This window comes from Cryptococcus depauperatus, chromosome 2 (assembly GCF_001720195.1).
Source record: "Cryptococcus depauperatus CBS 7841 chromosome 2, complete sequence".
Lineage (NCBI taxonomy): Eukaryota > Fungi > Basidiomycota > Tremellomycetes > Tremellales > Cryptococcaceae > Cryptococcus > Cryptococcus depauperatus.
The window spans coordinates 2,448,702-2,472,453 of NC_089469.1; the positions used below are offsets into that span (position 1 = coordinate 2,448,702).

At 44.6% G+C, this 23,752-nt stretch overlaps 7 protein-coding genes across 7 annotated transcripts; 4 read left to right on the forward strand and 3 right to left on the reverse strand.

The window, feature by feature from the left end:
- Positions 1-102: 102 nt before the first annotated feature.
- Positions 103-912, reverse strand: L203_102266 (uncharacterized protein; the record flags this gene model as incomplete). Its single annotated transcript, XM_066211693.1, has 1 exon — positions 103-912. One exon carries the CDS (start codon positions 910-912, stop codon positions 103-105), a length of 810 nt encoding a protein of 269 aa, XP_066067790.1.
- Positions 913-1,218: 306 nt separating this feature from the next.
- Positions 1,219-1,884, forward strand: L203_102267 (uncharacterized protein; the record flags this gene model as incomplete). The annotated part of the gene is made up of 1 exon (XM_066211694.1): positions 1,219-1,884. The coding sequence occupies one exon, from the start codon at positions 1,219-1,221 to the stop codon at positions 1,882-1,884; it is 666 nt and encodes a 221-aa protein (XP_066067791.1).
- Positions 1,885-3,927: 2,043 nt separating this feature from the next.
- Positions 3,928-5,578, forward strand: L203_102268 (uncharacterized protein; the record flags this gene model as incomplete). Its single annotated transcript, XM_066211695.1, has 8 exons — positions 3,928-3,946; positions 4,896-4,927; positions 4,976-5,060; positions 5,115-5,164; positions 5,223-5,243; positions 5,297-5,304; positions 5,372-5,398; positions 5,458-5,578. The coding sequence occupies 8 exons, from the start codon at positions 3,928-3,930 to the stop codon at positions 5,576-5,578; spliced, it is 363 nt and encodes a 120-aa protein (XP_066067792.1).
- Positions 5,579-5,761: 183 nt separating this feature from the next.
- On the reverse strand, positions 5,762-9,761 carry L203_102269 (uncharacterized protein; the record flags this gene model as incomplete). Its single annotated transcript, XM_066211696.1, has 18 exons — positions 5,762-5,971; positions 6,017-6,247; positions 6,303-6,524; positions 6,574-6,746; positions 6,795-7,021; positions 7,071-7,220; positions 7,282-7,380; positions 7,437-7,498; positions 7,550-7,696; positions 7,753-8,084; positions 8,142-8,748; positions 8,802-8,839; positions 8,886-8,977; positions 9,030-9,237; positions 9,291-9,394; positions 9,446-9,482; positions 9,534-9,564; positions 9,615-9,761. 18 exons carry the CDS (start codon positions 9,759-9,761, stop codon positions 5,762-5,764), a joined length of 3,117 nt encoding a protein of 1,038 aa, XP_066067793.1.
- A 4,989-nt stretch (positions 9,762-14,750) lies between these two features.
- Positions 14,751-15,895, forward strand: L203_102270 (uncharacterized protein; the record flags this gene model as incomplete). Its single annotated transcript, XM_066211697.1, has 5 exons — positions 14,751-14,753; positions 14,804-14,883; positions 14,973-15,419; positions 15,484-15,741; positions 15,886-15,895. The coding sequence occupies 5 exons, from the start codon at positions 14,751-14,753 to the stop codon at positions 15,893-15,895; spliced, it is 798 nt and encodes a 265-aa protein (XP_066067794.1).
- A 5,809-nt stretch (positions 15,896-21,704) lies between these two features.
- L203_102271 (uncharacterized protein) lies at positions 21,705-22,462 on the forward strand (the record flags this gene model as incomplete). The annotated part of the gene is made up of 3 exons (XM_066211698.1): positions 21,705-22,073; positions 22,220-22,307; positions 22,356-22,462. 3 exons carry the CDS (start codon positions 21,705-21,707, stop codon positions 22,460-22,462), a joined length of 564 nt encoding a protein of 187 aa, XP_066067795.1.
- Positions 22,463-22,973: 511 nt separating this feature from the next.
- L203_102272 (uncharacterized protein) lies at positions 22,974-23,576 on the reverse strand (the record flags this gene model as incomplete). Its single annotated transcript, XM_066211699.1, has 1 exon — positions 22,974-23,576. One exon carries the CDS (start codon positions 23,574-23,576, stop codon positions 22,974-22,976), a length of 603 nt encoding a protein of 200 aa, XP_066067796.1.
- Between the last annotated feature and the right edge of the window lie 176 nt (positions 23,577-23,752).

Below are 23,752 nucleotides of genomic sequence, written 5' to 3' on the forward strand. Positions count from 1 at the left end.
TGTATACACCCTCTCTTCCACAGTGCATCCAACCGACACCCTCCATCCTTGCTGTGTTTCCGACACTCAGCCCAGTGCGATAGCCTTGGGATGATTCCGCGACTACAGCCCATCCCGCCTCGCCCCCAAGCTGCAGACACGATCAAAGGAGAGACCGCGACGGACCCATTGACAGAAGCAGCGCCAGCCATCTTCTCTTGATCCGGCATCGTGCTTGGCTGTCCCACAACCGACACAGCTGGACGAGTCGGATAAGCACCCCCAACGCGCGCTTCCGTTCGGATACCACCGAGCAAGGGATCGACCTCGCTGCTCCCGTTTGTTCCCTTCAGCTCCTGGCGAGGCCAGCCCTCGCCCCAGTATCCCCCCTCCACCTATATATCCAGCGCAACGGTCCCCCTTTCCGCCACCCACGACGCCTTGCGCATCCATCCGCAAACATGAGTGAACGCCGCTCCGGAAATCATCGCTCCAGAAGGAGACACCCGTCGAACCAAAACCAATCGTCCAGCACAAATCCCCCTTCCAGCGCGGGGGGGAAGCGCACATACGATGCCTACCATGCTGTAACACCCAGCGACTATGGACTACCATCTGACCACTCGGTGGCAGCACCCGGCCACTCGGGGCTGACCGCGGAGCAACTGAGCATGGCGGCCGACTACCAAGACAGGTTTGGACAGTGAGCGGAAGATGAGATGGTACGGATGCGGCGGGAGATTGCCAACGCTTTTGAACTCCAATCCAAGGAACATGCTTTGGCGACAGAGCTGTACTACATGGAGACCGTCGGCTATGCGGCGGGCCGAGCGGATGACATCCACGGGGCATTTGCATCCAGCAGCCAGGCGTACGCGTCGCACCCATCGTCCCGCAGGTAAGCACGGTGCGGGGGGCGGAGCGGAGGGACATACAGAGTGGCTTGGAGCGTAGGTGGCATGCATAGATGCATAGGATCCGTCGTGCGCGGGGACGCGCGGAGACGTGTCGACGGGTGGTTGCGTATGCATCGGGGTAGACAAACGCAGCTGGCCAGGTCGGTTCTCTCGGTGTGTCGACGATGAAGGGAGTGTTTCATCCGTCGCGTCTTCTTTTGAGTATGCATCGGAGTTTTGCGGTTGGCAGTTTATCTCTGGGGCTGAATATAATGGGCAGCTGCCGAGAATTCTTGCTCCAGAACCCACCTTGTCGACTCTGGCACACACTCCAGCCACAACCATGAACAGCATTTTAAACCCGGATATAAATCCTCCAAACCAAAGCAATGCAACGAATCCTACCGATAGCAACGACCAGCGAGGGCTTGGCCCCGCATCAACGACTGCGCCAAGGCAGGAATGGTTTTCAGTGCCAGAGCATCAAAGAGGTGCCTATCGAGACTATCTGGAAAAAACTATCCAAAAGTATCAAGGAATGGCGGAATATCATCGCGGAGAGGCCACAGTGAACCAGGATCGTGCGAGGAGGATAGTCGAGTACCATTGCAGTAAAATCTCCAACAGTCCGGCCAGCGCTACGACAGCCATGCATACTGCTAAAACGGATCTCGAGACGGTCCAGACTTTTTTGTCTACAGCACGTCCAAACCTAAACGAGTATAAAAAGGCCAATGACGCATGTAGCAGGATTCTTGCAAGGGAAATAGAGTACTATGACCAATACGTGGCTGAATGCATAGCTCGCAGCGGGGATTTCCAGAAAGTCAGCGGGAGATTGACAGAGGCATCGGAACTGAAAACCAGCACCAGCTCTGTTTTTATGAGTCTGCTTGAGGCAGAAAAGTATGAAGAAGCGGCAGAGTTAACCCAACAACACCGTACTGTTTTCGACGAGACAGGTCGTGCAGATTTGAAAGAGTATTCGAGTTACTGGACAAGGAAGTGATGCTGGTTCTAAAAGTGGATGGCTTCGATCCATGGTGGTTGCTTTTGGAGGGAAAATGTCAGGACAGTCAACTGGTGTACGGTGTGTTGATGGTGAGTTAGGTATATTGGATGGTTTGAGGATAATGATATATAAAGAGTAGATTCATTCCATAGAGAATCTACGGAATCAATATTATTTAGCTGTCTTCAGAATTACTTACAAGTCGTCCCAAGCAAGCCCCCCAGAACATACGATGGAATTGGGCTAGACGATACGGATTGATGCATTACGTAACGTGGGTGTGGTAGGGTTAGTATGCGTCGTATGGGTAAGTGCGTCAGCACTTTTCACTGGGAGTGGTACAGACAAAAGTGCGTCTACGGAGAACACAGGGAGGAGGAAGTGGGTGTATAGATCAACTGTGGGATGCTTTTATATACTTGATTCGAATGTCTACCCGGTGCTATGTGTGTAGTATGGAACGCCGTTCATACATAGTTGTCACATAGTGGTCATTGAGAAAACGCGGCGTGGCACGTAGATAACTGGCACGCCTAGTTGGACAGCTTCGAGGTCTAGCCATTAGAAGCGTTACTTTTTCGTTTACTTTATCAACTGTTATCTGTATCAACTGGGTCAAATCCATGACATGACGGGTGGCGTCACGTGACTAGGAAATGTATGTGGGTGGACATGGCAGCTTGGATGGTTTGTGTTCATCGCTTTCCTGTACATGCTGTTATACACCATCATAGCCAAGCACCGATAGCGACGTCTGTATGCAACACGGCTCACCGCCGTCGGCCTTACGGCCCCTTCCTATTCCTCGGCCTTGGTACTCCATGTCGATGGATGCCATCGTCAACCTCTCTCCCGCTCCGACATAGTTTCAGACTGTGGAGTTATCTTCATGTCCAACTTCTGGCGAGCTTTCCTCGAGGGGCTACACCCGACTTCTCGACTGCGTTTCATCCGCAATCGGATGGGCAAACGGAGCGGGTGAACCACGTCGAGCAGTTCCTATGAGTATTATGCCATTTCAATCAGTCCAACTGGTCTTCTCTCGACCTCGCCGAATTCGCCTAATACTTGGATCACACGTCCACAAAAGTATCACCCTTCGTGGCAAACACGGGTATCATCCTTACAGCCCAATGTCTTTTACTTTACCCATCTCTCGCTTCGCTTTGCCATTTTCAATGCTAAAGAGTAGACTAGGTATGTGTGTTGCTGTATAATCCCACTTGACGCGGTAATGACTAAACCAGTGGTATTTACAAGTTGGTATGACAACACAATAGGTTATGAGCCTCGCACGGTTCTAGCCGTCCAAGTCGCCACGGCTGACAAAAATGACATGCTACATTGCAAAGATGCCAGTAGGGATGGCGCAGGCAACTATGCTCTATAGGAAGAATGCATCTCTGCAGCACCCGCTGTACGGGATATCGAACAGCTGCTTCTACTATCGTCGCACCGGCAACTCCGTCTTGCTCTTATCCGTCCATGTGGACGATCAACTTATCGCTTGTATATCACGCAAGGAATTGGACGAGTCCAAGCACAATCTCAATCACAACTTTGAGTGTTCAGATGGAGGAGCTGCATCGTGTTTCTTGGGCTTCAATATATTTCGCGACAGAGAGGCCGGAAAGCTTTTCCTATCACAAGAACACTAACATCGAATCTATCCTAGACCGTTTCGATATGTCTACTTGCAATCCGGCGCGCACGCCATGACCTGCATCGTTCAAATCTCTTCCTGCAACAGACGAAGAACATGCAGACGCAAGCCACGAACATACCCAGTGTTACGGCCTGGTACCGGTGGACGATAATGATAGGCTTACAGGTGATAGCTGTAAGTGATGATAATAATTCGCGTGGAGGTCGGACGATGATCCATGCTTGTAGTAAATGAAGGAGGCCTATAGATGTAACATACGCTATTTGATCCTCGAAGAGGATCCACAGCTATGAATGCTGTATATAAATATGTATTAATATAGCTATATACACTAAACAATACAGCAAAGTAACCTATCCTTGTGTTACGACCATATGCACTCACACATATGCCGTAAGTGTGCAAGGTCGTAACACCCAGCTATGGTAGGATCACTCGTCTAGACATTGCCTGTGCCGCTTCTCTCTTGTCGAGAACAGTATCAAAATGGAACATGACTCACGTACGAGCCGCTCGCCATTTACTGCGCTATCTCAGAGCAACATCTGAACTCTGTCTTACTTTTGACGCAGACTCCTGCAAAAGAGTAGTACTTGGATACGCAGATGCGAATTGGGGAGGATGTCTTGATACAAAAAAGTTTACTAGGGGTTAGCTTTTCAACGTATACGGAGGACCGGTGGCTTGGAAGTCTAGGAGACAACCAATAACGGCTCTATCAACTGCTGAAGCGGAATTATGGCTTCCTCAGACGATGCTCAACACGCACTATGGCTACAACGTCTTCTTACCAATCTTGGATACCTCTCTCAGTCCAGTTGGTCCATTCCCATCCTTAACGACAACAATGCTGCCATCCAGCTTGCCAATGGTCCTGTCTACCGCGACAGATCAAAACACATTGACATCCGAGCCCACTTCATACAGGAAAAGGTCAGTAGTGGTGACATTGAACTCATGTCGCTACAAGAGAAAACTTGGCAGATGTGTTAACGAAGGGACTCTCTCATGATCAGCACCACCAGCCGCTGATCAAACAGATAGGTGTAGAACAGCGTACGGGATGAGGAGGAGTTTCGAGAACAATGTGCAGAGTGTCGAGGAAATGTATTGAGTACGATGTGTTGAGGAAACACTATTATACATACCCCGCTCTACACAGGTTTCACATCCCTAAAGCTGTACTTAGTTATCATATATATAGACAAGTCTTTGTCTCTGGTTCTCTTTACCGCCTTACATGTGCTAAAGAGTAACCAGCTGCACCAGTCCAATCACAACAAGCTCATCGTGAATGAAAGGCATATTCATGACAAAAGTAAAGACTAGAATGGCTGTGCAGCAAAAGAAGGCAAAAAGTCAGTAAACTTTGAGGTAGGTGCTGGTACTCGACCAAAATGTTTTGAGTTAAAACCACACTAGAAGCGGCAACTAATTTCCAGCTTCCAAATTCAGCACCTTTCCCAGAGGGATGTCTGCGATGATTTATTCAATGGATTGCTATTTTGTATATATGGCCATACAACCTCAATTTTGCTTTACTAACTTTAGAGCTCGCAAGATGTAGCTAGAGGCTCCTCTGAGGGATCTAAAGCCGAACTTGAAGCCCTTGTTCGTACACATGGCTGCAAACTCATTCAAACTCCAATGGCTAATCTATCTGTGTTAGTTGTCTCTCCTGACGAAAAGAGCGAGTATTTTCCTGACTTTTACTGCTTGTATACTGATAGACTACTTTGACAGATTCATTGGTACGTGCACAAATCAAAAAGGGGTTAGTATTATCAAGCCGGAGTGGCTACTGGAAGGTGTCAAAAGGAAGAAGATCTTATCTTTAATCAAAACGTAAGAACATGTGTAATAAACAACCATTTTATAACCCCTATGCTGAGACTTGGGGGTAGATTACTTGTCAGTATTTCAGAGGACAATGCTGCCGGTCGGTATTACAACAAGCCTTTAGACGAGGTCTGCAGTATCTCTTTTATCGTCGACAGTGTGGAGAATGGACCAAACCTCGACTGATTTCTCTTTACCGCTTAGGATGAGCTGAAGAGTGACCAGAGGGAAGAGAATGCCTATATATACATGCACAGAAGCGTGAGAATGTACTTTATAAATACAATGTGAACATAACGAGATATATATATACAATGAGATGTGTCGATAACGTTATACTTGACACAAACAACCTAGTTTCAACACATATCAAACATCATCTCCATCTTGGCTATCACAATCTCCTTTTAGCACTGGCAGATCTTTTCTCTCCGTCTCAAACCCGAGTTTCCCAAGGCCTCGTTCTACTTCTACAAGTTTGCTTCTAGGAACAGACAGAGCTCCTATGGACGATTTGGCTTCGAAAAGAGGAGAAAAGTACTTGGCAATGATATAACGAACTTGCTGAAGTGTTATATCCTGCACAAAATGAGAAACCTGAAGATTTGAATTGGAAAAACTTACAGGAATCTGTTTGAGCAGTTCTTGATCCGCATTCTTCCCTAATCCTTTGAGTACTTCATTCAAGAATGAATTAGCTGCCGCATCCAACAACGTATCCAACTTCCTGACGTAAGAATAAGTCATTGTTGATTTGGCACCGTCTACAAGGTTTTGGCTGAGTTCGACTGAACCATCGACCAATCCGCGCATAACTTTGCCTGCTGCCTCATATGCTAGCACTGCGTTCGGGCTCTGTCGAGAATTCATGAGTCACTGTTCCATTTTTAGCTCTTAAAAAGCCACTGACTTCATGTACATTGAATCCAACAAGGCCGGCTTCAGGGTAAAGCAAAAATTGCACTTTACAAGCTAATCCTCGGATAGATTCCCAAGCATGGCTTTCAAGAGCATTCAAGACAGTTGCCGTGAGTTCGAGGGCTGGAAAGTCGGGATGAGAGCATCCAACGGGTCCTACTGCAAGGAAGGTCGCGTACGAGCCTTCAATAGTTGACATAGGAGTAACAATGCACTATGTTGGACACATCAGTACCCCATGTGAAAACCATCGAATTACAGACTTTTTTAGCAGGATTTTTTCCCAATTCCGTCAAAGTCTGTCTAGATGTTGAAAGAGGGTCCAACGGTCTCGCTTCCGGAACACGTATGAAAGACCTTGCCAAGACAGACCGTGGTTCTCGGAGACTAAGAATATTGCCTTGAACAGAGATTCGCGTCTTACTAAAGTTGAGCACTGTGGTGGAATGAGGATATGAGCAATGCAGAGAAATACTGCACCTACAGTGTTGTCTCAATTCTTCCATTCTCTTGATGACCTCTTCAAAATTATTCTCCAACATTTCCTTGAGTTGGGGGATAAAAGTGAGCCTGTTGAGGATACCGCAAGCCTGCGAAGAAGACTTTTGAGAATCATATGCTAGGTGTTTTGCCCATGCAGTTGCGATAGTGTCGCCCTCTACTTTTTCATCAGAAAGTTTTTGAACAAGTTTGGCCACTATGGCGACAAGCCTTGACAGAATGTCAGTCAGAGAACTACGCTATAAGTTGTATGCCATACCCGTCTTTATCGAACACGCCGCCAGTTATGAGATCCCTCATCCACGGAACGATTTCTTCGTATTGGTCTTTCGAAGCTTCAAGAGTCACGACCAAGATGTCAGCAAAATTATACTCATATTCAAAGTGAGCTGATTGAGCGACAGTTAAACTAGCATAGTATGCATCAGTTAAAAAAGAAAGCCACGGCTTTTCATATTGGAAGGACATACTCTTGCAATTGGTCGACAACCTCTTTGTGCGACAAGATAGTCCCGTCAGCCCGCTTGACTTTTGTACTGAAAAGACTGTTTTGGAAGAGAGTAAGGTACCTGCATATGAAAGCATCATTTCATGTATTACCTACAGGATGATAAAGAAAACATACGGTTTAAGATGGGCTGGCACGTCGAACGTGTCGATCAACACAGTCACCGCAACAAAATTAGACTAATTTCCAATTTTAGGACCATACTGTCACTGGTATCCGTGTTGGCTCACCTTGACGTGAGAGAAATGAACTTGGTATGGTAATGTCGACGCATCTGAATCAATGTATTCCTGTACATGTCCTGTATCACTCTCAGTTATATCATTCTTAGCTTTATTAACTGCGGTCTCAACAGGTATCCAGATCAACTTATTGGGCTATATATGGGTACTTCAGAAATGCGCTAAATCATTGGAATTGAGATTAGACTTACATTGGCAACAGGAAATTCTGTAATCATATCTTTTGGAGGCGGTATTTCGCTTTCTTTCTTAGCTTTCTCAAGCTTCTGCCCCAATTGCCTCAGCTTTTCTTCGCCCAAATCTTCCTTTCTTTTGGCAATCCTCTCATTTTCCTCTTTTTCAATCTTCTCAGAAAGGGCAGTTGAGGGTCTACCAATAATAGTCACTGAGGATGAAGAGACGAAGTATTCGTCAAGAAGAGCAGTCCACTGGTCAGCAGAATAAGCTCGGAGAGTAGCATAATGTTCAAAATCGTTGAAAGCCATAGGAAGATCGGCGCCATCTTTGTCCCCATACAAGAAATCTAGCCCACGCGTCAGGGTGTTTGTAAAACGAATTTTCTAATAGAGGAAATATCTACCTCCAATGATTGCTTCTGACAAGACGCTCGAAACGTTGTTTTCCATGTCCTCTAATAGACTTCGTTGTTCCATCTTCAAGATCCTTTGCATCAAATCCATGTTAATACTTTCTTTCTCGACGATGTTCTTCAACTTTGCCTTTAATAGGCCTTCTATATCTTCTAGGTGCCTTACTGGAACACCAATCATATAAATGGTGATCTTACTGCTATTGAGTCGGTCGGATATATACATGCTGATAGCAGTACAAAGTGGTTTAGGAATATCTATAAACTCTTTAGAGAGCGGAGACGTTGCATACTCATTCAAGTAGTTGTTAAGCATGTTGAGTGCCAATTTTGTGAGGTGATCGGTATGAGCAGGACCGAGGAAATTGATCGCTAGCTCACCAACGGATTCATCGTCTTCCATAAATTCCACAACCTTGGTAATAGATTTTGGTATGGAGAGCGGCAGAGCTGAGGAAGATTCAACAAAAGGCCTCTTCCAGTCTGGTGGACAAATAGGCTGAGAGCAGTTTTGAGCCAGTATCATAGGATCAACTTCATCATTAAGGATCTTGAATAGCGCTGGAATTGGCATAGCTCCGTCTATGACTAAGCAAAGCTTAAAAATTGAATCAGCCAATAATAGATTATTTGTGATCCAAAATGACTTACGTTGTACGGCTTGTAGTATTTAGCATGATAATCTCGAACTGTACAGCGCTTGGTCAGCCTGGGGTTTGGCATATTCATACCTACCCTCCTGAACCGTCAAGGCCTGTAGCTTGTGCAACAATCCATTAGTTTCACTTCTGTAAGCTGAAGTAGGAGGATATAAAGTTCTTTCTCCTCTGGAGTTACTTTTGGTTAGAATAGTTCTCGCGGGCGAGTGATTACACATACTCGAGAGCCATGAGGTCAAACATATCTTTTTCCCTTGCCTGCGTTTTACTGTATACTACACCAGCATCTTCGCCGGCATCATTTATGTGGTAAACCTCTGTCACAAACCCAGCATCGGTGATGGTGGGATGAAGGATATGATCCACATAGATAGGAATCATCCTAAGAAAACCCTCGCTCCCAGCAGTGGAGATGGTATAGACGGTATCTGTGTATCTCATTCGGTCAATAATAATCAGAGGTTTGGCAGCTGTATCTTACGGTCTACATCGGTATACGCACTCGTACCGTTGCTGCCAGCACGGTTTGCAAGCTGATCGAGAACACCCTTATAGGGATAACGTTTGGATCCCAGAAAGACCAGACTAAAGATTGGTTGAGAAACTTCTGGAGATGAATAAGGACACTCGACATACTGTTTTAGAATACGAGGCCTGCCAGAATCATCAAAAACTGACAGAGACAATCAGCTATTGAAGCTGTATATGATCATTTTCAACTTACTCTCAGATGCAACAACAAAATACCCATTAGTCTACAGATGCGTCAGTAGCTGTTGTCAACTTATGATAACAAGTCACAAACTATTGGAGCTTGATGACTGCTCAAAACCACCGTGAGTCCTGTCCTCTCGCTCCTCCATTTGGCAATGCTGATTGAGGTATGCTTGATAAAGAATGTTTTCAAAAGTTTGAAATTTCCATAGTCTCGGGTTTCGTTAGTAGATTCCATTCTGTCGGAATGAAACGTAGTGATGGAATTGTATATAGGGAATGTAGAAGTGGGGTATCTAGTAGATTAACTGGCAGGTTAGCGTCACGTGATTAGGAATTTCACTCACGTTTACTTGGTAGCTTTCATATTTTGTTTCGTAACCTTTTATTTACATACAATTTATACAACAAACAACGTAACCTTAACAGGCTATGAGTCTTGTTGCGTAACGCCAGAACATATACATATACTACAGTAGCTGCTACGCATCCAAAATGGCGAAGACAACAAAGACCCAGTTAAAGACCGGCAACAAAATCTTGTAGACTTGCTTAAATACTTCAGGTCGTACTCCTGTTATATGGGTGGCCAAAGAATTTAGAAATCCCAGTGACAAGTCCTTGTGCTCTAGGAGCACAAAGCAAACTTGTCTCGTACCCTGCGAATTCATTCTAAGAGTCTTTTCACCTAATTTAAGAATCAGATCTCACTTCTTCAACAGTGTACAAAATGTCCGCCAATGATGCTGCCTTCTATAAAGGCGTGGTCCTTATTGAATCAATAAATTACGCGGATCAGAAACTGTCTATCTCAATGTCGCTTATGCTGAAGGACCTCAAAATCACTGAGCCCGTCATACTCAGTAAAAATCCCAGCCCAGACGACATATTAGCGCACAAACGTCAGAGGCAGGCCTTCGCTCGTGCCATAAAGTCAATCTCATTTGAAGTGTACGCTTCCTTACCTGTTTCAGAAAAGGGCTATTGTAGGAGACAGCCGGGAGGGGAGAGATCAACGAGACGTAGGTGAGTTGGTAGAATGTCTCTGACTTGTACTATTGGTAAATGCTAGATGAATTGTAAGGTTTGGGTCGATAGGAACTACCTAGAAGAGAAGAGCAAAGAGAAATAGAGAAGGAGGAGAGAATGACTCTGGCTGAGAGCTATCGGTGGAGAAAGAAACAGGTAAGTGATATATTTCAATGTGATTGTATGAATCTACGTATGATACATTGCTGGGGGAATGGATTAGTACAGATCAGTAGTTATACATCATAATTGCAGCTATGCAAGGATCAACTAAATGCACAAGCAGGATAAATGTCAGTCATGTTGGCGCATGTAATCATAACACTATCGGTTATATGTCAGGGACACAGCGAGTGAAGATGGTGTCGGTTGTATGTCGGGTTGTCTACACTGGACAGGAGAAGATGTACATAAGGATAGACGACACAGAGACATAACTCCAGAGAATTAATCTAGCTCTCTGTACCTAAAAATCTTAATCCAATTGCCAAGTAGCATCTCGTCACAAGGGCATAATACTATAGCTCCCACTTGACCCAATCCTGACATCAGTCTCTTCTCAACACTTTGGCAAGAAAAGAGCAATGGCGCACTATGAAGTCGTGATGGACTACTATGTCAGGACGAGGTCTTGACTCACCTAATACCAACCCCTCAGCACCTACTAGACACGGAATATGCTTGATTGTTCTATCCTCTCTTGGAGTGTGGTTAGGCTTACCAAGCTTAAGCAATAATTCTGTCAGGCATGGGTACGATGGGACACCATCCTCACTCGTTGTGTTCCTGACAGTCCCAAAGATAGGATAGATAGGTAGGTAACGATAAATGTAATACTCTGGGTATTTGTCATGAATAATACCAATAATTAATATCCACGCTCTGTACCAAAAGGTCACAATAATGCAATCTACGTTGCATTATTATTTATTGCCTATATTCAATGTCATAATTCCAAGGTTCTGACAGTATTACAGGGGATATAGCCAACAAATAATGTTGCAATTCTGCTTGCATCATTGCGACCTTTTGGTCCGATTGCTTATTATTTAACTATTGGTATTTAATCAAGATAGTTGTGTTCACACGATCGTAACTCAAGGAGTGCTGGCTATACCCTATTGCTTGTTGGATGGTATTCATGACAACGCAAGATACAGCAACTTGTCCATAGCTCCAGAGAATGAATATGGATAGATGAAATAAAAGACAACCAGACATCCCCAGGCCAGTTGGGTTCCAACGCATAACTCGCTCATGGCACTTACCCTCCTTCACCTGTCCAACTTACCAGCCTTGTCGAAATAAGAAAGAGTGAAGGAATTGTATAGGGAATATGTAGAAGTGGAAACCGAGTAGAATGGTCTCGAGGAATAAGTAGTTGTCAGAACCTTGGAATTATGACATTGAATATAGGCAATAAATAATAATGCAACGTAGATTGCATTATTGTGACCTTTTGGTACAGAGCGTGGATATTAATTATTGGTAATATTCATGACAAACACGAGCAAATTGTGGATAGGCATGCAGATGACTGGCACGCCTAATTGTATAGCTCGTAGTTGAGCTCCAGCGTAATCCTCATTACTGTTTTTATATACTCTCATGTGCATACCATATGTATACGAGATCAAATCATCCACACATTCTCAAAGAACCCTTTGACTGGCAAGCATCCGCCATTGTCTAATCCCTTTTCAGTCCCTCTTTTTTTCTCATTTTCGACATCGATTCTAAGCTCGCCTGCCGTGGATTTCTTACACGCAGCAGTGAACTGAGTCCTCTCCCATACACCGTCAGTTATTTCTTCAGGTTTTGATGCCATGCGATTCCTATTGAAACGTACTGCATGTTAACAGAAATTCAGGTTGTCACCTCAGCTCAAAATCTATGTGGCCCTCTTTCGCGACCTCTCCTCTTTTAATCTCTTGTTCATGTTGCCAACGTCAATATGTTGACAATACTTGTGGCGCTGTTGCTCTAGGCTTGTAATGCCATGGCTCAATTCTTCAACACAGTTGGACCCATCACTTCGACCAATCACAGCACCTTCTGCCTCAAGCCTAGTAGAACGTTTTCTTTCCACCTTGATGGCTTGATCGTTGCCCATGTAGATAGTACGTCACAAGGGATGTTACTCCTGATAATTATGGTTCTAATAATGGCTTTCTCAGGTTCATTCAGCTGAAGCTTTTTGGCCTACCAAGATGTCAATAACTTTCCCTTCTACTCCAGCAACGGCAAAGGAACTATCAACGGGCAAGACTGGACACATAGGACCTACGCGGGTTATGAAGGTGAAAGTCGAACGATTCGTTTCGCCGAGTGCCATAACTTCGGCTTGTACGACATTTTGCTCATCGATCCGCCACCGTCTTACCTGGTTGTGATTCACGTATGTGATGAATACAGATTTTGGAAATTATTAATCTTTGAAATCTAGTTTCATATGTCAACCCACACGTCAAAACCATAAATCACATCTTGTCATGAAAATACTAATAATTAAAATTTAAGCGCTCGAACTAAAAGGTCACAATAATGGAGACGGAGCTGCATTATCATTTATTGGCTATATTTCCTGTCATAATTTCAAGATTATGACGGAATCTGAGAAAAGGATTCATTCGACCAAGCACCAGTCCGGTAGGATCGCCCATTTTGTTTGTTAAGAAGTCAGACGGATCGCTATGACTATGCGTAGACTACCGTCAACTGAACAAGATCACAATCAAAAACAGATATCCCTTACTGTTGATTCAAGAGTCGTTGGATCGCCTAAAAGAAGCGTCCTGGTTCTCGAAGATTGACCTAAGAGCAGCATATAACCAGATTCGAATCCGAGAGGGTGATGAATGGAAGACGGCCTTCCGCACGCGTTACGGTCTCTACGAGTACCGGGTAATGCCGTTTGGTCTGACTAACGCACCAGCTTCATTTCAAAATCTGATCAACGACGTCCTACGACCCTACCTCGACCTCTCCGTCATCGTCTATCTTGACGATATCCTAATCTTCAGTAAGACAAGAGAGGAGTATGTGGAGCATGTGAAGGAAGTATTGGAAAGACTTAAAAAGAACAGGTTATGGGCGAACGCTGAAAAGTGCTCGTTTTTCAAAAGCGAAGTGGAATTCCTGGGATATATCGTGACAAAGGACGGGATCAAAATGGATCCCAAAAAAGTGGAGGCCGTCAGGCTTTGGCCCACACCGAAAAACGTCCGCGACATTCAAGTTTTCCTTGGCTTTGCAAACTTTTATCGTCGATTCATTCATGCTTATGCCAAAATTGCATCTCTTCTTATGTTACGACCCTACACATATGCCATCCCACACACAACTCATTATGACATAGGGTCGCAACATTCGTACGGTCGTCCTTGTTTACTTCTTGCTATCTGTTGTTGTATCAATAGCGATACAGTTGTGTTTGTTTATTATTATCAATACATAGATATATAGAAGTACTCGTAAAATGTATGATCCTCTTCAAGGATCAATCATTATATGTTATACGATAGGCCTTACCACTATATTCATATTCACATCTAAAGTACAATCGTCCGACTCTCGCACGAGTACCACCATCACTTACAGCTCCGCCTGTATGCCAATAACTACCGACCACCTGTATTGGGAACCCAAAGCCGCCGGTACCAGGTCGTAACATCTTACCAAAATGCTTCGCAATGTCGTCAAACTCGCATGGACTGACGAGGCTGACAAAGCGTTTGAAGCACTAAAGCACTGTTACAGTTTCACTATATCCCTTACGGAGATGGAGGGAAGTCCGACGATGGAGAGTGGTGTATATAATTATCTTATTTTGTATCTTAGTTCTTTTCTTTATAATTCTATCAATGCAAGTCCAGGGGTATCAACTCTAGGCCTGTTAGATACAAAAACCTTGCATCAGTATATGACCCAGTGATAACCGAGAAACCCAGAGCCTACAGAACCAAAACCTAGAACCGAGGACCAAGAACTTGGAAGCGATAAGTCCTCTAACCTGCGCTGAAGACAACCACGAGCAGGCCGTGACAATTCGATAGAAATATCATTGCGTACCTTGGAGAGGAAAGAAAATTTTATGGAATGTTATCGGTTGAGTAAAACCCCAGAGAGAAGAAAATTTTCAAGAAAATCTGTCGTCAAGGAAACCAACTCTACTTGGTACTTTTATGTTTGCAAGAGGATGGTGCGTTTGAAAGATGCCAACTGATCTCGCCCAAGCTTGCAAGGATCCAGTGGCTTTTCCGAGCCATTGTCTGGACAGAAATAAAAAAGACTGTCGGGCAGGAAGAATTTGGCGAGGTAGAATACGAAGAGTGAGTGTTGTTTATTATCATTAGAATTGAATTCAAGGAAGAACAAAAAGAAAAAGAAAGAGAAAAAGAGTTGTGCTGATCAATCTTAGATCATGTAACGATAAGTTACAAGTTCTCTGGAGAAACCGGCAAGGACCATTTGGGCAAATTCTATTTGTGCGAGACAAAGTAACTGCAATTGCTTATTTGGAAAGATTGCGGCGCAACGCTAGACGGGAGGATGCTCGACACCATACTTTGGTGATTGATGATAAGCATATTCACCTTCCTACTCTGAAAAATGCAATCCACAATCTGCTTGCCAGTCTCAAGAGCAACCTTGAAGAGAAGATTTTAATGAGATTCGATCCCAAGTTATTCCCAATTCCTGGTAGCCAAACAAAGGTGTATGGTGATATCAATAATACTGCCTTTACTTATAATTTCCTTACCGACGAAAGAAATAAAAAATGGTTCAAGAATTCAAAACACCAGTTGATTCAGCAAGTATTCAAGTCGGAAAAGCTATCTAATAGATTTGTGGAATGTGTTCAAGGGTGAAAGAGAGTGCATAGTATATGTAAGCTTCTACTTTATATATTATGAACTGAGTACTGCAAGTTGTCCGCTGCATTCTCAGTTCATCTCTCACGTGTCTCCTGCTGCTTATGGAGAAAACAGCTCGACGCGGTGTCTCTGCAGGGAAAGCGACATCCTTTTTGCCATCCATCCATATATGTTAGGTGGCATGGCCATCCTCCAATCCTCTAATACCTTCAACGCGGACTCCTCGACTACTTCGCCTGCACTCAACACGAAGCACTCAACACGAAGGGAACGAAAGGCAGCTCGCTATTTTTTGTTTTTGCTTTTGTTTTCGTGAGTCCTGCTACCTTTGCTCCATTTTTTGCCCGGATGGCTAACACCTTGTCCACCTCTGCCTCTACTTGCGCCCTCTGCGACATGCCATCCCCTTTGTCATGAAAAATACCAATAATCAAATCCCACGCTCTGTACCAATAGGTCACAATAATGCAGTCGGAGTTGCATTATTATCTATTGGCTATATTCCCTGTCATAATTCCAAGGTTATGATACTGGGCTCACAGCTGATCCATGCTCAAGGAGGAATTGATGAAAGTGTTTGGTGAGAGAGAAAGCAGCGAAACGGCCCGAATGAAGCTACTGAAACTCCAGCAAACCAGCTCAGCCAGTGCCTACGCTGCCGAGTCCCGGAGGTTAGTTGCCTACACAGACAACAGTGATGGATCCCAGAGACACACTTACTTCATGGGTCTTAAAAAGAGTTCAAGGAACCCTACTGTGATGAACATGTTGAAATTAAGCTTAATTACGGCGTCCTACGCTTTAATACGATTTAGTTAATTAAGACGGATCCAAATTCTTGTAGCGATTTAAAGTTGTTATTCAACTTTCTCGAATGCATCTCTTCTTGCTCCAAATCTCAATTTACAACAGATTAAGAGTCGTGGCGTACCGCAACAGTTTAACGCGCATACAAGGTCTTCAAATCCTTCTGCTCATACAAAACTACGCAGCGTCAAGAACATCAAACCAAAACATGGAATCAAGTCTCTTTAGGCGAACGGCCGGAAGCTTCCAGCCTGTAATCTTACAAGGCTCAGAAAACTACCTTGCATGGGAAGATTTTATCAGAAGGGAGCTCATATTCCAGAAACTCTGGAGTATGACAAATGGCCAAGCCCATTATCCATCGGGGACTCCACCCCTCCCTGACAAAGGTAAGAGCGTGGATGACGAGCTAACAAATGAAATAGAAGAGCAAACGAGATGGAAGGAATCTGATCTGCTTGCTCATACAATAATTCTAGATACGATATCTTCCCTAATATCGATCAACCTCCCTAGGGAAATCCGTCGTCCCACAACGTACGACAAGCCTCCTCGACCCTGGTCTCACCGACTGTTTTCACACATTAATAACAAGTATGCGGGAAACGACAGCCTTCGCGTAGCCGAATCCCTGGCTCAGCTAGGCTCTTATAAAATGGAGGAAGGTTCGGACCCTCTGATATTCATCGGCAAAATGAAGCAGCTGTATGAAACGCTTTTACAATCCGGCGGCCAAATGTCAGAAACTCATCTGGCCATGCTAATGGTACAAGCAATGCCCCCATCTTATGACACTATTCGATCAAAGCTAGTCATCATGGACAATGCAAGGGTAGCAGATGTGCAGGAGTTGGCGGAAAAGGTGTACAAAACTCAAACTGTGGTCCCTGTTCATGGATTACAGACTTGGACAGAACAATCAAAGAAAGAAAAACCTAGACGAAAAAACTTGTATTGTGACTTCCACAAGAAATACGGACATGCTACAAGTGAATGTAAGGCAGCAAGAAACGAGAAGAGCGATCTAAAAGGAGTAAACGTGTTTAACTCCGCTGAAGAACTTACTTCTGCTCTTCTAACTTCTGCCACCTATGGCGGCGCTCCAATCGTTGTTGATAGTGGGGCTACGCGTCACATCTTTCGTGATCGCTTTCTGTTACGTGCCCTCCGTCCTCTGTCCCGACCTATATCTATAACCACCGTGAGCGGGGATACTCTCATGGCCAGAGAAGAAGGGGAATTTGATTTCAACGTATCGGGCGTCCCGGTATTAACCAATGTCTTATTCGCCCCAGAATCGGACAGAAACCTTATCTCGGTTGGAAAAATGTGTATAGGAAACGATATGTACTGGACCTTCAAAGAGGACGCTGCTTACTATCGCTCCGAGAACAATGGGCACTTCCAAACGTACTTGAGAGCACCTTACATAAATACCACCTTGTATATCCTGCAATCGAAAAGTGCGTGCACCCAATCGGCATTTGTTACGACTGTTTCTGATACTCTTCTTTCCTGGCACCGCAGACTAGGACATGCGAACATTCAAGATGTGGTAGCACTGGGTAAAGCCGGAAGGCTTGGATCGAAGGATAATTGGTTGTCAGTAACAAAAGATATGCAAAACTTCCATTGTGACAGCTGCGCCATGGGTAAAAGTACCAGGCTGTCTTCGCCTCAGACACATATCCGGTCTGCCTCCGTTAACGCCAGTGTTCATGTCGACCTTTGGGGACCTGCAAGAGTACCATCTATGGAGGGATATCGTTATTTTCTGACCTGCTACGATGACTTCAGCAGAAAAATCACTATTACTCTTTTGAAGAGTAAGGAAGCAGCGACAAACGCCCTTCTCAATTACATTGCTCGAGTAGAGAACCAACTGGGATGCCGCGTGCAAACGGTAAGATCAGACGGAGGAGGAGAGTTTGTCAACATCCATCTTGAATCGGCTTTGCAAAATAAGGGGATTGAGCATGTTGTAGTTCCACCAGCAGCACATGCCCAGAACGGGCGAGTTGAACGCTCTCATCGAACCATACTTGATGGAGTCAGAACTTTGCTGGTAGAAACAAAACTGCCTCAATCGTTCTGGGCTGAAGCAGCCTTGTACGTAGTATACACTCGCAACCGTTGCCCATCAGGACCTAAGAAACTCATTCCTGAAGATATTTGGCGAGGTTGCCCAACATCGCATTCTCACTTGAGACCGTTTGGATCTCGTTGTTTCGTTCATGCTTACAGTGAAACTGACAAACTTCAACCTAGGTCACATCCTGCACGTTTATTATCTTATGTTGATGGCACGAATAACTGGCGAGTCTGGGACGAACATCTAAAAAGAGTGGTCGTCTCCCGCGATGTTACCTTCCCACCGGAAAATACAATCCAAACCGAAGAACCGCCATCAGTTCCTGCCGCCACAGAGCAATCTACATTCATACCTTTTGAATATAACATGATTACAAATTTACCTATGGAAACCACTCTTCCAGGAGGACAACTGGAACACCCTCCAGCTCCACCTGACATCGTAGAACCTGCTGACGACTGTGAAGAGACAAATGATGATCCAACAGCACTGGAATCTCCCACCCTGCCACAATTCCCTGGATACTCATATGTGCCAGATGAAAGATACGAAAGGTCGAGAGCCCCAAGTCCTGTTGCTGAAATACAACCTATCGAAGAAGAAAGCGTTACAGAAAATGATATACTACAAGGGAGTACGATTGAACTGGAACCAAACCTTCGACGTTCAAAACGTCTTTGTGACCAATCAAATTCGTCCAACGACGCTGTAGCACACATCGCTACTACGCAACAGTTGGAAGAGGGGGACTCCTTGGTCTTATCTATGCCGATCGCACTAGTCGCAACCACTTTGCAATCTGCAGTCACATCGACTGCTGTCCCAGAGACATACTCCCAGGCCCGACAATCTCCTGACTGGCAACATTGGCGTCAAGCCATATCTGATGAGTTAGCAAAGATGGAGAAGTACAAGGTTTGGAATGTTATCGAACGAACACCTCACTTGCGAACCTTGAAAGCAAAATGGGTTTTTACACGAAAAGTGGATGGAGAGACAGGACTACCCTGCAAGTACAAAGCACGCTGGGTAGCAAAAGGGTATACGCAGATTGAAGGACTAGACTACAGTGACCTGTTTGCAGGAGTAGTACATAAAGATTCTATACGAGTCTTTCTCTCAATCGTCAACTACTTGGACCTCGAGTGTGATCAAGTCGACATTCAAGCAGCATTTCTCAATGGCGAACTAGAGGAAGAAATATATCTTGAGCCCCCGCAAGGTTCTGATATCCCCTCTACACATGTACTTCGTCTTCGAAAAACCCTTTATGGATTAAAACAGTCACCTCGATGCTTTAACAAAACACTCGACGCATTCCTACGCTCTCAAGGACTAGTACCGTCTAAAGCAGACAGCTGCCTCTACATCCGTCGTTCAGGCAAGGATATATTACTCCTATCTGTTCATGTGGATGACCAGCTGATTGCCTGTAATTCCCGCTCAGAACTTGACAAATTCAAAGAACAGCTCAACGCTCAGTTTGAATGTACAGATGGAGGTCCGGTAAGTTATTTCCTAGGTTTCAACGTTCATCGCAGTCGGGCTACTCGTCAATTATTCATCTCACAGCATCACTACCTCTCTGCAGTCTTAGACCGCTTCGGAATGACTAATGCCAAACCTGCACCCGTTCCTCTACCAACCAACTTCAAGCCTTTGAAAGCTACAGATGAAGAGCATGAATCAGTGCGCCACGAAGAATACCCAGCAATGATAGGATCCATCCTGTATGCTGCAACAGTATCGCGGCCGGACGTTTCTCATGCAGTAGGAATCTTGGCAAGGTACACAAGCAAATGGAACAAGGAACATGTCCGGGCAGCTCGTCATCTCCTGAGATATCTAAGTGGTACGGTAGACTGGTGTCTTTCGTTTGACGCTGATGCAGGACAACGTATAATCCTAGGATATGCCGACGCAGATTGGGGAGGGTGTCTTGACACCCGTCGCTCTACAACCGGATACTTCTTCAACGTTTTAGGAGGACCTGTGGCATGGAGATCAAGAAGACAGCCTACTACTGCTCTATCCACTGCTGAAGCTGAGATCATGGCCTCTTCAGACGCTGCTCGCCAAGCTCTTTGGTTACAGCAGCTTCTCAAAGATCTTAACTTCGACTTGAAAAAGCCTCTTACCCTCTACAACGACAATCAGGCGGCTATTCTGATATCCAAAGATCCTGTTCACCGCGATAAAACCAAACACATTGACATTCGTCAACATCACCTTCGAGAGAATGTGAACGAAGGGAAAATTGAACTTCAGCATATAGCAACAGAAGACAACATAGCAGATGCCTTTACAAAACCATTGCCTACAAAAAGGTTTGACAAGCTTCGCTCTGCTATAGGAATCAAGCCCAAATCAAATTAATTGCTTGGACGAGGAGGACTGTTGAAATTAAGCTTAATTACGGCGTCCTTGTAGGCACAGGGAGGCCTCACTGAGTTGTCGATGCTGAATACTATATAAAAAATAGTATATATATATATATATTGTTAAAAGTCTTGATACCGCAAAACTAGCACTGGTCATGCATCGAAAATGAAGTATCTAAAGAAATCGTATCTAATCATTCAACGTTTATCTATCATCCTCAAAGCCCATAATCCCGCGGGGTTTCTAAGAGTGGCAAGTGAAGTGCTTGCACTTACATCCTACGCTTTAATACGATTTAGTTAATTAAGACGGATCCAAATTCTTGTAGCGATTTAAAGTTGTTATTCAACTTTCTCGAATGCATCTCTTCTTGCTCCAAATCTCAATTTACAACAGAACAACTGAGGTAACTGAACGGCAATCCTTATTCTGTATACACAACAACTCTATGCATTGTCATTTTACTTAGGTCACTGTGCACAGCTTAAGATATTATATAAGTAGTTATTATTATATTTGCATCTGCTTTAGTGATGTATTAAAGGTCTTCCCATGCATCTCATTCTCAAATCCAATTCTCTTAACCAATCTTATCTCTGTTTCCATTTATCGATAAACCTGTCAGCGACACGTACTTCTTATACTCCTTCTGGCCATCTTCCAAGTAGCCAGATCGTGACATCTCCCTTTTTCACTTTTGCATTGCTCGGGTCTATGGTAGAAGGAGCGGTAAATGACGGAATGGAGAGGGCTGTCTTCCTTTGAGAAACAAGTCTCTACCCATATGGTTCTGTCGAAGCCACCGTGGAGCGCACTGCTAAAGCTGCGAAAGACGCTGAGCCGCTCAGAATCGTTTACAGCGAAAGCGAAGGCGTTGCCACCTTTCAACCTTCCAGAATATCCTGTGCCGTCTTGGCCAGCCGAAAAGTAGATAAGAGCGCCTGAAAACGTTGAGACCATTGTGCATCACACTTATCATCCACACTCCCAAACTATGGGTGGCAATTTGAGCTCGGTTTTTTCCCGTAAGGATCAGACAACGGACGATAACACAGACGACAACTTTAACGAAACAGTGGAACGGTTGACAGGTGATATACTGACGAGCCTTGCTAACAGTACGTGGCAAAACACACCGTTTTCCTCGTCGCATAAACAGTGGAGCCAGATTGCCTTCTCCGAAAAAGTGAAAGAACTCACTGCGTCATGTGTCAGAATGGATTTAGAGGAGATGGTTGGCACCTCTGGTGTTTCTGGTCAACAGACTCTCGAAAACGTCTCGGTTAAGGCCGAACCCAAGGCCGAGTTGGGTGGTTGGGCGGTGGTGATGGACTATCATGGACTAGTCAAAGGACAAGAGAAAGTGCCGATAAGAAAGGAGATGTTTTTGGGGGATTATCGGGATTTGGAGAGGGAATTGCTAGAGATAGATGCCACGAAGAGGTCCAAAGGGACGTCCCAGGAGATAGAACAGAAAGATGGAGATATAGATTGATAGAGAAGATGTAGATAGGTGAGGAAGGTGTCTCTGACCTTGGACTATTGGCATATGGGTTTGGCAAGATTGGTTCTGAAGACAAGAGGATAGAAGTAATTGGTAAGTTATGGGTAAGACGTATGATTCATCTCTGAGGGAAAAGTGTAGGAAGCGGGCCGATAGGGGGACCCAGAAGAGAAGAAAGTAGGAGAGAGGAAGTCTCGGGCTTGAGAACTATCGAGAAGAGGCTTGGAGAAGATAATATTATTGCTTAGAAGAATAGAAGTTTATGTATGACTTTACGTGCGATACATCACTAGGGAACAAGTAGTGAACCTCAATGATTATATATGTTAATACTATGGATCTTTGCAACGTTGAATGAACTGTACAACAAGTTATCATCAGACAACGGTTATGCTAATGATTAAGATCAAGGATTCTGTTAGTTATTCCTGGATTAAGGAATCTATAATTCTATTTATGACATGACCTCCACGCGGATTATTATCATCACTTACAACTATCGCCTGTAAGCCTATCACCACCGTCCACCTGTACCGGTTATCCAAAGCCGTCGGTACCAGGTCGTAACACATACACTCAACCTGCTATTATCACTCATACCTCTTCTATCCTCCTATTAATAGTGTTCTCCAGAGACACTCTTCTATCCTTCCCTCTCTGGCTTCCTCTCGTGTTGGCCTTTCCTGACATGTATAATAGTGTTTCCCCAACACATCGTCCTCGACACTCGGCACATTGTTCTCGACAACAATTGGATCACTAGATTCCAACACTACTATTCATATCATCTCCATCTACCTCTCCTATCCCTTCGGACGTCGGATCGGGCCCATCTCGCAACGTCGGATCGTACCCATATCTGGCAGACCGAGCAACTATAGTTGCGCCTGAAGTCCACCGTGGGTCGGTGTCACCTTCCTCCCTTACCCCCCATTGAAATAGCCTTGGTTCGTTCCGCAGCTTGGAGTCTAAAGCACTTGCATTTTCCTCCAAAGCTTCTAGTTCTTCTTTAAACTTACTGTCGCCCATGTCTTCGCCTGAGCGGACGCCCGTAATAACACTAATAAAGTGACTGCTTTGACGGAGCATCCCTTGACGATCCTTTAGCCACATCGTTCTTTTGAGTTTTATATAGTCTTCTTCAAGGGTAGGGATAATATCGCTATATGGAGGTACGTTATAACCTTTTTTCCATGCCAAGGCGAAGAGTTTATCTTCTACTCCCTCACAGAAATTTGCAATAGTTTTTTTTGCATCTTTGAGTTTAGTTGCTTCATCACGTGTATCGCTATTTCCCGTAATTCTAGAGTCGTTGGGATCATATCGTTCATCAGATTCACGATTTCGTTGCATGAGACTCATCGCTCAACAAGGATCGATTGCTGGGTACAATCGGAATACCAATGTTCAAAAGTAGCGAGGCGTATGGCAACGTTTTTGGATGTTGAATTGTGCAGACAGCTGGCGACAGCTTTTTACTTTGACCCAACCGAAACAAACACCAGAGCTGCTATGTAGGGCGATGCCACGTTCAAAAA